We start from the raw sequence: 13,404 nt of genomic DNA, 5'->3' as shown, positions 1-13,404 counted from the left end.
TCCTGTGTCCACTGGCACTGATTACCAGGGTCACTCGTAGTCATGGGTGCCACTACTTGCCTTCTTGGGATTTCTGGCCCTGAGGATGGTACACAGGAATGGAGGTGGTGCTGCTTTTGGAAAGTGTGGAGATTCTGTTGACATGAGATTCACAGACCTCAGGAACTGGCCTGTGCCAAGCTTGACCCAGAAGAAATTTCCCAACAGTTTCCTCTATCTCCACGACAGATTCTTGTCCTCTTTGCATGTGTCCTTGCCGGGGAGGTTCCTGAGTTGCTCTTAAGCCTTTGTCTTGTCCTTGACACTGATTTTTAAAGTCACCAGACCGGCCTCAGCTTCTAGCTCAGCACTGTGTCGATGAGACCCTAGACCACCGGCATTTTATGTAGCTGGTTTCTGGGGGTGAGGGTGGGTGGAGGCACTGGGAGCCAGCTGAGCCGTTCACAGGCAGATTGTGGGGGCCACGCTCCAGCCACTCGACCTTAGAGGGCCAAGCCAGACTCAGGGGGATGAGAGTGAAGAGGTGGAGTCAGATGTCTCCCTGTGATTGGACTCCTGATAGCTCAGTGTCACTGTTGGGTCAGTCAACTTGGCTGCTGTAACAAACACCACAGTCTGGGGCTTAAACAACAGGACTTACTGTCTCCCAGTCCTGGAGGCTGGACTCCGAGATGAAGGTGTCCGCAGGGCTGGTTCCTCCTGTGGCTTTTCTCCTTGGCATGGAGATGCCGCCTTCTCCCTGTGTCCTCACTTGGCCGTCCCTCTGTGTGTGTCTGTGTCCTGATGTCCTGTTCTCATAAGGACATTAGTTATATGGGATTAGGATCCACCCTAGTGACCCCATTTCACCTGAATCATCTCTCAAAAGGCCCTGTTCCTTAGCACGGTCACATCTGAGGTCCTGGGGGCGAGGACCTCAGACTGTAAATTTTGGGGAGGGATGCACCCTAGCCCGTAGCAGCGGTCTACCTCTCCAGGCCTTGTGGTCGGCCTCCGTGGCCTCAGGCCCCGCCAGAGGTGGTTTTGTTAAGAACATGTTTTCCGGAGGTCTCCCCAGGTCACCTGGAGCTGGGCCCTGCCCGGCCTAGAGCGCCGGGTGCTGCTTACTCGGCCCGTCAGCATTTGGGGCGTCCCTTTCTCAGTGGCATCCTCTTGTGACGCCCATGGGGCATGGGAGATGGCGTAGGGCCACGCAGGCTGACACTTTGTGTGTTACTGCACATCACATTCTGCTTGGGACGGGGCTAAACAAGGGTCTGCTTCCAGGTGACTTGAAGAAAATAGTCAATACGTGCCGTCAGGTGCTGATTTTGCAGGAACTGTGATGATGGTCCTCAAATGACAGGAAATGAAGATGCACTTTTCTAGTTAATGAGTCTTGTCATGGGGCAGGAGGTTTGCTGGGCCCAGGGGGCAGCTCTTGGCGGCTGTCATGGGCTTGACTTGGCAGTGGTCCGGCTCTCTTCCGGATGTGAGCTGACCAGGGCGGGAAGATGTCTGGGAAGATGTCTGGGAAGTCAGGGTCCTTTCTCAGGGTTTGATCAGTGGGGTCTGCTGGGCCAGCCAGGGTCTCCCTGAGCACTTGCTGGCCTGTAGGATGCTGCTGGGTCCGGGTGGTCCAAAACCCACTCTCCTGCCTGCTTTTGGTGTCAGGATCTGATGATATCAAAAAAGGGGTGCTGTGGTCATGCCTGGCAGAGCTGGGCACACACTGGGCACAGACTTGGGGATGGGCTGACACGTAGGCCATGCCCCTGCTCTGGCCACGCCTTTCCTTCTGTGGTCTGTGGGGCTTTCTCTCTTCCCACAGGGCCTTGGGTCTGAAGTCCAGAAGTGTGGTTTGAGGTGGGAGTTTGGGTCCTAGAGGTTTGGGGAGCTGCAGTGCCCTTTCCTTGATTTTATGACACCCTCTTCCCCCAAAATGCTGATTGCAAAGGGGCAGGGAGGGGCTTCAAGGATTGTTAGCATTTGGGGGCTTGTCCCAGGTGCCCTGGTAGGCTGTGATTTGTAATCGCTCCTTTAGAGAGGCCTTCTCCAGGCAAGCTGATGCCAGGGAAACGGCAGCCTTCCATAAGAGCCCTTGTGTGGCGGTCACCCCTGTCTGTCGGCCTGGCCTTGGTCCAGTGCTGCTCAGTTCACACTAATGGGTTGCACACACAGTACCCTGCCAACTTCTGAAAGTCTGGTTTTCTTTCCGTTAAAAATTTTTTTTTTTTTAATTAGAATTCTTAAAAAAATTTTTCTTTGTAGGCGGCAATTAGGTTTATTTATTTAATTTTTAATGGAGGTCCTGGGGATTGAACCCAGGACCTTGTGCATGCTAAGCATCCACTCTACCACTGAGCTATATTCCCCCCCCCCATTTTTCTTTTAATAAGAAGCTTTTTGGGTTAAAAAACAGCACTCATTAATTACAGATAGTAAAGCTGAGAAAGCACCCCACTGTCCCCCTACCCAGAGATAACCACGGAAATCATTTCAAGGTTTGTTATTTTTTAATACAAGGTAATATATGAGTTCATTCTTTTTGTACCAATTTAAGCGGTGGATAATGCTGAAATCTCTCTTGGCCAGTGTATCAGTCTGGGTCCAAGCAGGAGACAGAAACTACACAGTGGGTTTAACATGGAAAGTTTAATATAAAGAAGTGTCGCCTATGATAAAAGAGTAACCATGAGATATGACGGGGGAGGGTACAGCTCAGTGGCAGAGCACGTGCTTAGCATACACAAGGTCCTCCGTTCAATTCTCAGTAATCCTCAGCCCGTCCATTAAAATAAATAAATAAACCTAATTACCTCCCCCGCAGAAGAAATTTAACAAAAAGATGTAAGGAAACTGTGGTACCTGAGGACTGAGGGAAATGTCTGAGAAAGAACTGACTTGAAGATGACCCCTCTCCTAAGGCTGGAGTTCACACTCCTTTGGGGAAGATGTGGTCCAGCCCACAGGGTGACAGAGATGTTTGCTGGTTTGCCTGGACTGGAGCTGGTCTGCAGCCACCAGCAAGCAGGACGCTGCCCTTGGGGGTGCAGCAGGCGCAGGCCATCAGCAGCTGGTGGCGTGGGGGTGCTGGGTGAACCGGGTACCAGTGTGGGCAGGGGCCTCTGGGCACCTGTTCCCACGTGGAGGACTGTGGGAAGACTGGGAACGTTCTTGCCGGGTCGGCTGTGGTTCCAGGTCACCAAGGGACTGTGCATCTGAGCGCGGGGCTGCGTCAGAGCTGCACGATGTCCTCACCCCACACCCAGGGCTGCCGGCCCACCACGTGGGAGCCGGGAATCCCAGGAGGACCCCTCCCTCCAGCAGCGTCCCTCTGTGGTCCTGTGCTGGGAAGGCTTGACCGCATGCTCACGGTGGATGAGACGCCGAGGGGTCTCCTTTGGGTGTGGAAGGGTGAATGGGGAGCTGGGAGGCACCGGGTTGGAAACTCGCACTGCCAGTTCAGGTCCTGCTCTGAACAGCCGCCCTGTTCAGTTTGTTTCCTCCCAGACTTGTCCACGTGCAGATGCAGGTGTAGGCGTGTCCTCGAGGAAGCACTCGTGGTTCCTTTGACGTGTACACGAGTTGCTGTGATTTCCGCTCTGCAGCTTCCTCTTTTTCGCTTGGTAACAGGTCATAGGTCTGTCCAGCTCTGTGGAGCTTTCCCTGAGGATGAAGTGTCCTCTGTCTGCCTGTCTGTCCTGGTAGCTGTGGGTCATGCCTGGCTCTTGAGCTTGAGATGTGGCTATTGTGGCAGAGGAGCTGAGTGTTTAACTGGATGGGGTTTGCATTTAGATTGAGTGGCCACGTGTAGTGAGTGGCCCCTGCCTGGGATGGAGCGGATGCAGGTCCGTCTCATGCCACGGTGGCCGCCCTGTGGCTCTGTCCTCGCGCGCACGCGGCAGTGTCTTGTGGGTGCAGAGCATGGGAGCGCTGGGTCTGACGAGTGTCTTCACGCTAACGTTTGCTGCCCAGTGGTCCTCCTTTGTTGTCCACTCCAGCCTGGTCACTGTGTGTGAGCTACCTCTGTTCCGTGCCAGGTTTTCATGGTTTTTAGCATATGATCTATGTGTGCATTTTCACGGGACACTTTCATGCCGTGGGGACACCTCACCTACGCTGACGATGGCCGTGTGACAGTCCGGCGTGGTTTACTGACGGCATCAGGACCGTGTGGGTTGTTTGCTCCTCTCGGGGTTGTAAAGATGACTGTGATGAGTATCCTGGTGCATAAACTCCCCGTGTTTGAGATGATTCCTTAGGCTGGGTGGCCTGGGCTGGGCGTTAAGGCAGGAAAATTCAACTCCCAGAACCAGGGGCACGGGCATCGTTGGGCCCCCACGGCCACGGCCACCCCCACCTGTTTCTGAGCGTGTGTGTTCCCTCCCCAGCCCCCGCCACGGCCCGAGTACCGGTCTCCGTTTCTGCGGAGCGCCCAGTTCGTCTTCAGCCACCGCTACTTCAACTACCTGGGCAACTTCATGGCTCTTGGCAACCTCGTGACCATCTGTGTGAGTGTGGTGCCCCCTCCCCCCAGCTCTCACGCCTGCCCTTCCTGGTGGCTGACTGCCCTCCACTCCGGCTCCGGCTCCGCAGGCGTTCCTGGTGTTGGATGCAGACGTGCCGCCCGAGGACCGTGACGACTTCGTGCTGGGGGTGAGCTCTGTGCGCTCGCCGTCGGGCCCTCGTCAGGTGATGGAGTTAGAGGAGTAGGGGGCACAGCCTCCCCACCTGGGGCTCCAGGCCCATGGGGGGCAGGGCTTTTGCAGTACGAAGTGGGTCGTTTGTCCCTAGGTGCCCCAGGGCCTGGGGTGCCGGCTGTAGCAGGGGGAGGGGGGCTGCGGGAGGCTGGTGCAGGCGGGGAGCCCCCGCAGAGCCCCTGGTGAGCCAGGCAGCGTGTAGGGTGCGGCAGAGCGAGGGTCCTGTAGACAGCGGTCTGCCGGCACCTGGGGCAATAGGTGTGACCGCAGGTGTGCAGATGTGCAAATTGTCATTGAAGCCGTGCATGGGGTACAGGTCCCCTGAGGAGAGGGTATGGAGCACGAAGGGGTGCTGGAGGGGTGGGGGCTCAGGAAGAGCATCCCTGCGGGGCCCAAGGAGCAGCAGAGAGGTGGGAGGAGAGAGTGATGTGGCCCCCCGGGGGGGAAGGATGTCTCCTGCACCATGTCCAGCTCCTGTGGTGGGTCCTACCACGTGCAGCAGGTGGGTCCCGTGGCCACGTGGCTCCCGCCTAGGCCCTGTTGCAGGTGGGGGAGGTCGGGGAGCCGGGCAGCACGGGGACTGAGTGCTGGGCACCTCATTTCCCTTTCAGATTCTCAACTTTGTCTTCATCCTGTACTATCTGCTGGAGCTGCTGCTCAAGGTGTTGGCTCTGGGCCTGCGGGGGTACTTGGCACACCCCAGCAACGTGTTTGACGGGCTCCTCACTGTCGTCCTGCTGGTAAAGTCTGAGATGGGCCGAGGCGTGGCCTCTCGGGCAGGGGGTGTACTGGGTGCCAGGGCCTGGGGGGACTGGGGCTCCTGCCTCTAGTGACGGGGGGCTGGTGTCCTCTGGCCGAGCTGCTTGGCAGGCAGCTGTGGGGGGCACGGGAGGCGCTGTCTGCTGCATCTGCGCGTTGTTAGGGGCAGGCTGCCTTTCCCGGCCCCTGAGGGAGGCCCGGCAGGAGCCTGAGGACTGTGGGGCCTTGATGAGGGAGGGGCAGGGGGTCTCAGGCACCCGGGGTCTCGGGAAAATCTTTTCCCCAGAGCCCAGGGGAGTGAGGGGTCGCTCCCGGTGTGTGTCACAGCAGCGATATTGGTGCAGCACGGATTCATATTTGACGAATTAGAGCCGTGGGCCCCCAGGAGCAGGAGGGGCCTGAAAGAGGGGCCTCTCGGTCCATCCTTCCACCAAGTAGCTTCGCCCACGCTCGGGACTCTGCCGGCCTTCCCCGAGCCCCGACTCCTGGGGCCAGCTTGTCTTTCTCAGCTCTGGGATGTCCCCACATGGCACCATCCATGGGGATGGGACCAGCTCTGACTTCTCCGCAGAACCCCCTCTGGGGACAGTGTGTTAGATGCCGGCTTCGGTGAGCCTTGCCGTAGCGAGCTTCTTTTCTTTTGTGATTAAAGGTTTTGGAGATCTCCACTCTGGCTGTGTACCGATTCCCTCACCCGGGCTGGTATGTGACTGTGGAGGTCCCGGGGAGGCCCCGGCACCCACGCTCTGTCTAGCGCCCGGGGGAGGGTGTGCGTGCGGGGCAGTTGCGGGTCTTTTAGGGGGCGGCCATGGTGCCTGCCCCTGCTGAGGCCTGTGGGGGGCAACCCCTCGTCATCGCTTTCGGGGAGTCTCTCTTTAACGCTTCATAGTTCGCCTTCAGGAAAATGGCATTCCCAGAGCTGGGACGGGGGCTGCGGGGGTGCCCCACAGAGTGCACGGGCTCAGCCCCCCACCAGGTGTGCCAGGGGCCGAGGTGACCTGGGGTCGTCACCTCCTACTCCGGGCGTCAGTTCCCCTCCCTGTAGGTGGTGGGGACCGACCAGGGCTCACTGAATTCACACTGTTGTTCGAGCCCTGCTGCCCCTGGTTCTGGCCGTGCAGGGGGATGGACATCTGGCCATCCAGGGGTCCCAGGGCACTTCGCAGCATGGCTGTGGCAGCTTTGGAGTCCTGCTGTCCGGAGTACAGCTGCCCCAGCGAGCCCGTGTGCTGATCTCGGGCCCTCGGGGAAGGTCTCTGGTCTCTCGAGACCTCTGTTGGGCTGCCTGCCTCTTCGTGGAGCAGCTGGGAGTTGCTTGAGAGGGAGGTGGGGCTGCAAGACTCCTGCCGCTGGGTCAGGGCCGGCTCCCGGGAGCGGCCGGGAGGGTGTGTGCTGGGGAGACCGGCGGGGCGGGCGGCCTCAGCCCTGGGCTGCGTCCCAGGGGCAGTGGTGCTGGCAGCTGTGTTTCTAAAGTGCACTGGAAACCCGCACTGCTCTTTCGTCGGCGGGAAATTTTGGGGGAGAGTGGATTTAAGTTTAAATAGAAACGAGAAGGGGAAGGCCATGAGGGACACCACGGGTTGGGTGTCAGGGCCCAGGGGAGGGGGTCAGGGGGTAGAGCATGGGTCAGGGGCCAGGTCTCTCCCAGCTCTGCTGGGACCTGAGCTGGGTGTCCAGAAGCTCAGCATCCTCCTGTTGAGATAGGGGTCAGCTGGCCCTGCATCCCTGTGCAGGGCTGTGCCCTGTGACTGCGCTGCCCGCGGGCTGCAGGTGTGGGTGGCTCCGGCGCCCTCTGGTCTTGATGGCGCTTTTCTGGTTGGTGTCGGCTGCGGGGCGAGTTCCCGTCACTCTCCGTCGCTCTCTCTGCATCTCTGTCTCTCTTTCTCTGGACCACGCATCTCCTGTCTTCTTGCCCACCTCCCAGCCTCCCCCAACCCGCCGGTCCGTGTGTCCTCCCCCCAGGAAGCCGGAGATGCTGGGGCTGCTGTCTCTGTGGGACATGACGCGGCTGGTGAACATGCTCCTTGTCTTCCGCTTCCTGCGCATCATCCCCAGCATGAAGGTACCGCTGGCTGCATTGCCATGTCGCCAGGAGAGGGGCTTGTGCGGGCTGGACCCGGGGGGGCCCCTTGGCTGGTGGTAGGGTGGCTTCGTGCTCCTTGGGGTCCCTGGCCTTTGTGAGGGGCGGGGCTGCAGTACGTTCCCAGGTGTCCTAAGGTTCCTGAAATGCCTTTGCCTCGGACTTGCAGTGGCTGCTGGTGCTGCCTGCTGGGACCCCCAGTGCAGGAGTACGGTGGCTTGTGACCACCTCTGAGCCTCAGTTTCCCTTCTTGTTCCCACCAGGAGTAACAACACCTGGAGGGAGGGGGGTTGGAGGGTCGGGGTGTCAGGCCCGGCTCCCGCCTGGCACAGAGGCAGAGCTGCTGTCCTAAGACCTTTTCAGGAGAAAGGAAACCGAGGGCATTAGACCCCTTTCTGAGCGTCAGGTCCTCCTGTGCACGTCTGTCCTTCCTGCCGAGCTGTGTGTGGGTGGCCGTGGGTGTGTGGACAGGTGAGGTATGTGTGGTGGCCGAGGGTGTGTGTGGTGTGTGTGTACAGGTTGGGAAGTCGCCGGTCCCATCCCGCCTTTCCGGGTCAGGGTTGGGCAGTGGGCAGGGTTGGAGTCACCTCCGTGGGACCCAGAGGAATCGGGCTGTGCTCTCTCTGTCTCAGCTGATGGCTGTGGTGGCCAGTACCATCATGGACCTGATCAAAAACATGCGGGCTTTTGGTGGGATCCTGGTGGTGAGTCTGGCCGCCCTCACTGATGGTTGGGGGTGGGAGCGGGGCCTGGCTGCTGTTGGATAGGGGAGCCAGAGCTCTGCTGGAGGCTGATGGTGGCTGGCTGGCTGGTGGCCTCAGGAAAGAGGGTCCCTTTGTTCGGGCCGCAGCAGGTGACCCAGGCCCAGGAAGCATAGGGCAAGCCAGAGAGAGAACTTCAGGGCTGGTCTGGTTGGAGGCACTGACCTGACCACACTCTCTTTCCGGACCAGAGTTCCTGCTGGTCACTGCTGAATCCCGCGTGTTTTCTGGGCTGTGGGCCACATTGAGAGGATGAAAAATCTGAAAGGCACCAGGGACCCCCCGAGCCCACAGGGACCCCAGACAGGGTTTGGTCGACTATCCTTGCCCAGAGGGATTTTGGGAGCTGCAGCCACTTTTGCTGAGAGAGAGCCATGGTGTCCCCCTCCCCGGGGGCAGCCTTTCCGGAGCTGCTTGCTGTTGGCTCCGCCCCGTGGCCCAGGCGGGGCAGGGCCCTGGGAGCAGGGGGCGTGGTGGGCAGGGGAGAAGGTGACAGAGAAAGCCCTGTTGCATTGATGATGCCACCCCTGGTGTTTTTGTCTTTTGGTTTGGACACCGAGGTGGGTGGGGAGCCCCCCAGGAGGGGTCCCACGTGTGCTCTGGGCCTGTAGGATGTGAGAGTTGCAGCCTTGCTTCGGGCCCATATTTGTACAGTGGAGAAAACTGAAGCCCAGAAGGGGTGCTAGGTTAGCCTGGGGTGTGCACCCCCTCCCCCTGGGCAGGGACAGGTCAGGGTGGCCAGCAGCCCCTTCTCTGACTGTGGCACAAGGCGGCCTAGTGGTGCTCCTTGGACGCCTCCTGGTGGATGTGGGGAGAGTGGCGGGTCCCCGAGGGACAGGGCCAGTTCCCGCCCGCCCCCTGCTCCCCTGGGGCGCCTTCTTCCCAGCCTTTCCCTGGCCCTGGCTGCCTGTTCTCTCCGGAGTTGTGGTGGACAGCCTCAGCTCCCTTGGCTGGTCTCAGTTCTTACTCCTGGGAGCCCGGCTTATCTTTGGGGCTCCCCCAGCAGCAGCTCCTCCCTCTGTCCCCAGAGCCCCAGTGTCCCCAGGGAGGCGGGTGGTGCCCACAGTCGAGGGGCAGCATCCAGGGCTGGGAGTCCCTGCTGCACGCAGCCCTCGCTGGCCTAGCCTGGCTTTGTGGGCCCACCCGTGGGGGTGCCGACGGGCCCGGCCTGCCTCCCCAGGTGGTCTACTACGTCTTTGCCATCGTCGGCATCAGCCTGTTCCGAGGCGTCGTTGTGGCTCCTGGAAATAGCAGGTGAGATGGGGCTTAGAAACGCCAAAGGGGGTGCCTCTAGGGGCGCCAGGACCGGGGTGAGGCCTCAGTGGTGGGGGGGGCCTCCTGGTTCCTCTTTCTTCCTTTCAGCCCCCACTTTTCCTCTCCTCCCCTCCCTCCCCTCCCCCCAGAATCCCTCCCTGGGATCTGTACTGAGGGCGTTTCCCGTGGCTGCACAGAGCCCCCACCCCGTGCCCCTTTCTGGACCTGCAGGCCAGGCTGCCCGCTGGCTCGGGGCGTCCAGCGCCAGGCCTGAACTGTAGGGCCGAGAGGCCCCCTCACTGGCCGCTGGCGGGGAAGGTCAGTCTCTCGTGTGTGTCCCCATGCTCGCCCCTGGCTGCCCTCACAGCAGCTCCTAGGTCGGAGGCATTTCCTTTTTTCCCCCACACTTTCTCAGGGGCCCAGATGGGTTCCACGTCGTGCAGGGGCTGCGGCGGTGGGAGGGCGCCCAGGTGTGTGTCCTGCCCTGCCTCCACGCTGACGCCGGCTGTGCCCCGCAGCCTGGCCCCTGCCAACGGTTCAGCGCCCTGCGGGAGCTTCGAGCAGCTGGAGTACTGGGCCAACAACTTCGACGACTTTGCTGTGAGTCCTGCGCCGCTTCCCCTCCACTCCTTGGCGCCCCCACCCCCTGCCTCCTGTGGCCTCCCAGACCCTGTGTCTGCTGCCCGCAGGCTGCCCTGGTCACTCTGTGGAACGTGATGGTTGTAAACAACTGGCAGGTGTTCCTGGACGCCTTCCGGCGCTACGCGGGCCCGTGAGTGACCCTGTCCTGGCGCCCCTCACGCCGGCCCCGGCACAGCGCAGGGCGCCCGACTGCGGCTCTGTGCAGGGTGTGCGTCTGGGCCTACGCCTCCCGGGGATCGCCGGGGGGTGGGGAGGAGCAGAAGGCTTCTTGGGAGCCCATGACAGTGGGGCTCCTGGGGTGGAGGGGTTCAGCCTGGAGCTTGAAGAGCTCAGACTGGCCCCAGCGCTGGTCCTGGCTTCGGGTCCCAGAACCGCCTGCCGCTGGCCGTGCTGCGGGACGAGCCACGGGTCCAGGAGAGCAGTGCACTTGCTCGCGGCGGCCACGGGGGGCCTCCTCCTTGCCCTCTGCAGGTGGTCGAAGGTCTATTTCGTGCTGTGGTGGCTGGTGTCGTCTGTCATCTGGGTCAACCTGTTTCTGGCTCTGATTCTGGAGGTATCGGAGACCCCGCGCCCCTCCTGTTCTCACCAGGAGTTTCCACTGGGGGCGGGCACGAGGTGGGCTGCCTGCTGGCCCACCTGGGCCTTGGCCTGGAGAGGCCGTGCTTGGCTGAGGCGGCCCTGGGTTCAGGCTCTGTCCTCCCCTGGGGCTCAGTGCTGCTCATCCTGCTGCTGGGGGCCTCTTGGGGTGCTGTTAACCTTTGACCTGTATGGGTTCTCAGCTCCCGGGGGTGGGGCTGGAGGAGGCCTGGTCCTGTAGGACCTGGTGGCCCTGCTGGGCCCTGGATCCCAGCGTCCAGGCTGAACTGCTCAGCCAGGCCAACACTGGAGGGGTCGGGGAGGGGACAAGCCTGATCCCGTGCAGGCCCCACACCTGTGTCCCTCCCTGCCTCTTGCCAGAACTTCCTTCACAAGTGGGACCGCCGCAGTCACCTGCAGTCCCTCACGGGGGACTCGGAGGCCACCTCTCAGATGACGGTGGAGCTCTTGTTCAGGTGCGTGGATGGGGAAGGTGGGGCCTGGGTGGGAGGACGGAGAGACAGGGAGGCAGTGGGCAGGCGCTCCCCGTGGGCCCCAGGCACCTTGTCCCTCCCCCTCCTGCTGAGCCCCGAGCTGGGACCAGGGTCCGGGGCTGCCTCTGCTCCTGCTGCCGGGCTGGAAACTGTCCTGCTCTCCGGTGCGCACGTTTAAGGAAGCATTCTCAGGTTCCTGGATGTAGACAGGTGGCCCGAGGAAACCTTGTCTCTCTCTTCTTCATGGTAACTTTGGAACTGTTCCTCTATTGGAACAGAAAAGTGACAGTCGTCCCAGAGGTGGCCCAGACTTTCCTCCCTGAGCGTTTACTGTGTGTCGGTGCAGCCTGTGTGGAGAGCTGTTCTCCCAGGCTCCAAAGGACACCACGTAAACATCCCAGAGGTGGACCTGAGTCCTCCCTGTGTCCCCAGTCCCCACTACGTCCACTCAGCTCGTGTGTGGGGTGATTTGGGGGCGCTCCTCTTCCGGGGCTCTGATGAGGCTTTTCAGTCAGTTCTGCTCACCTGGACGTGCCAGGGCCTTTCTCTCTCCGGAGCACCCCGTCCACCCTCTCCCCGATCCCGCAGGGATGTCCTGGAGGAGCCCACGGAGGAGGAGCTGATGGAGAAACTGAGCCATCACCCGCACCTGCAGCTGTGCAGGTGACATCCTGGTGCGCCCTCCCAGCGGGGGCGCGATGCGGCCTCGGGACGGACACCGACCATGGGAGGAGGCGGGTGGTGGCCCCAAAGAGATTCTTTCCCTTGGACAGAACCACTGGGCGCGCCTGAGGCCGGGATGGAACACAGACCCTCGTTTGCTCCCGAGCAGAATCACCCCCACAGCTTCGGGCGCCATCCACGCCACCTTTCCTGGTCACCTGTTTCCATGAGACTTGCTTTTCTAAACGTGGAAAGAGAGTGACTCCACAGGGACCTTTCAGACAGTCTGAAAAGCAAGACACAGCGGCCTTCCCTGCCTGCCCTGTGATTGCCGTGGTGCCTTCACTGCTGGCGGCCCTCAGGGACTGGAGGCCCACGTGAGGCCTGCACAAGCCGACCGGCAGCTTTCTGGGGCATTAAGCTTGGGGTCCTGGCTTTACACGATGGGAATCTGGAGTGTGTTTTACTATTTTCTGGGTTGTAGCAGTGTGATTGGCTGTGTTTCTTATGTGTCAGAGTGGCAGTCATTTTCATCAGTAAGTCTTGCAAAGGATGGGCTTGTCACCCTTACTCAGACACAGCCTGCTCCGGATGCGCCTCTGGACTGGGGCTGCCTGGGCCCAGCCTGTCAGGACCAGAGTTGTGGTTGGACCAGCCCTGGGGTTCTTACAATGATTGCAAGATGCCTTTCAGCAACAACCATCAGGAAACTTTGAAAAAATAAAGGTTTGTTACTTACAAGAGCTGGCAGTTATGCAGTACCCTGGGACCACACCGCGAGGTCGCAGGTAGAGAGAGCGCGGGCCTTGGGTTCTGCTTTTATTGAGATCAAGGGGGCTTAGGGTTTTTGAGGCTCACTCTTTATTTGTGAATTGAAAAGATAAGAGCAGGAATTTAAAATGAGGAAATAAAATAAGTAAGTGGCCCAAATGGTCAGTTACCAAAATCAACCACAATCTCTAAAATGAAGGAGCCTCAGTGGAGGAAGGCGGCCTGACTCTGTATCTAATCGAGTGGCTGGCAAAGGGCTTCTCTAGATAGCCCTCTCTGAAGTGGATCCCTCCACCACTGAAGCTTGACAGGCACTTGCACGACAGAAAAGAAGAAAACAACTGTCAGGGTTTACGCTACACCAGGTATGGTTGTTTAAGTTGTGCACTGCACAAGGGGACCTGGCTGTAAGAGCGTGTCCCGGCACTGGCTGTCTACTCGAGGTGAGTGACACCTTTTTCTAATTTGCATAAAGGCACATGTAAGTCAGCAGTGGCCCTACTTTGTCCTCAGGGTGTGGGGCAGAGGGGGTTGCGGTGGGGAGGAGGGGGAAGCAGCCTCATTGCTCATTGATCCACTACAGATCCAGACTGACAAATGGTTCCCTCATTTCTAGTGCACACTCAGTGACTGGTGGTAGCTCTGGGAAGTTCTATTGGGAAGGCTTGGAATCTTCATGGAAAGGAGTGCTGGGATCTATTAGTGATGTCTGCTGTGAGTAC

General features: G+C 60.0%; 1 protein-coding gene across 19 annotated transcripts in view; it reads left to right on the top strand.

Moving 5' to 3' along the window:
• The window catches only part of TPCN2 (two pore segment channel 2), a 29,139-nt gene extending 16,487 nt beyond the window's left edge, over positions 1 to 12,652 (top strand). For 3 of the 19 annotated variants that reach the window (XM_074371567.1, XM_074371564.1, XM_074371562.1), the window contains 12 exons: positions 4,374 to 4,493; positions 4,579 to 4,638; positions 5,294 to 5,422; positions 6,094 to 6,143; positions 7,404 to 7,503; positions 8,154 to 8,225; positions 9,463 to 9,536; positions 9,952 to 10,136; positions 10,226 to 10,731; positions 11,136 to 11,230; positions 11,837 to 11,911; positions 12,022 to 12,652. In XM_074371567.1, coding sequence (XP_074227668.1) covers positions 4,374 to 4,493; positions 4,579 to 4,638; positions 5,294 to 5,422; positions 6,094 to 6,143; positions 7,404 to 7,503; positions 8,154 to 8,225; positions 9,463 to 9,536; positions 9,952 to 10,136; positions 10,226 to 10,731; positions 11,136 to 11,230; positions 11,837 to 11,911; positions 12,022 to 12,040 — 1,485 coding nt within the window. In that variant the 3' untranslated portion in view covers positions 12,041 to 12,652. Of the gene's footprint in view, positions 1 to 4,373; positions 4,494 to 4,578; positions 4,639 to 5,293; positions 5,423 to 6,093; positions 6,144 to 7,403; positions 7,504 to 8,153; positions 8,226 to 9,462; positions 9,537 to 9,685; positions 9,855 to 9,951; positions 10,732 to 11,135; positions 11,231 to 11,836 lie in introns of those variants that run through there. The other 16 variants (XM_074371569.1, XM_074371571.1, XM_074371573.1 and 13 more) reach the window with 16 other exon arrangements.
• The last annotated feature ends 752 nt before the right edge of the window (positions 12,653 to 13,404 follow it).

This window comes from Camelus bactrianus, chromosome 10 (assembly GCF_048773025.1).
Source record: "Camelus bactrianus isolate YW-2024 breed Bactrian camel chromosome 10, ASM4877302v1, whole genome shotgun sequence".
In the NCBI taxonomy this organism is placed as follows: domain Eukaryota; kingdom Metazoa; phylum Chordata; class Mammalia; order Artiodactyla; family Camelidae; genus Camelus; species Camelus bactrianus.
The sequence above is the reverse complement of the archived record's forward strand: the minus strand, read 5'-3'. Positions and strand labels throughout refer to the sequence as shown.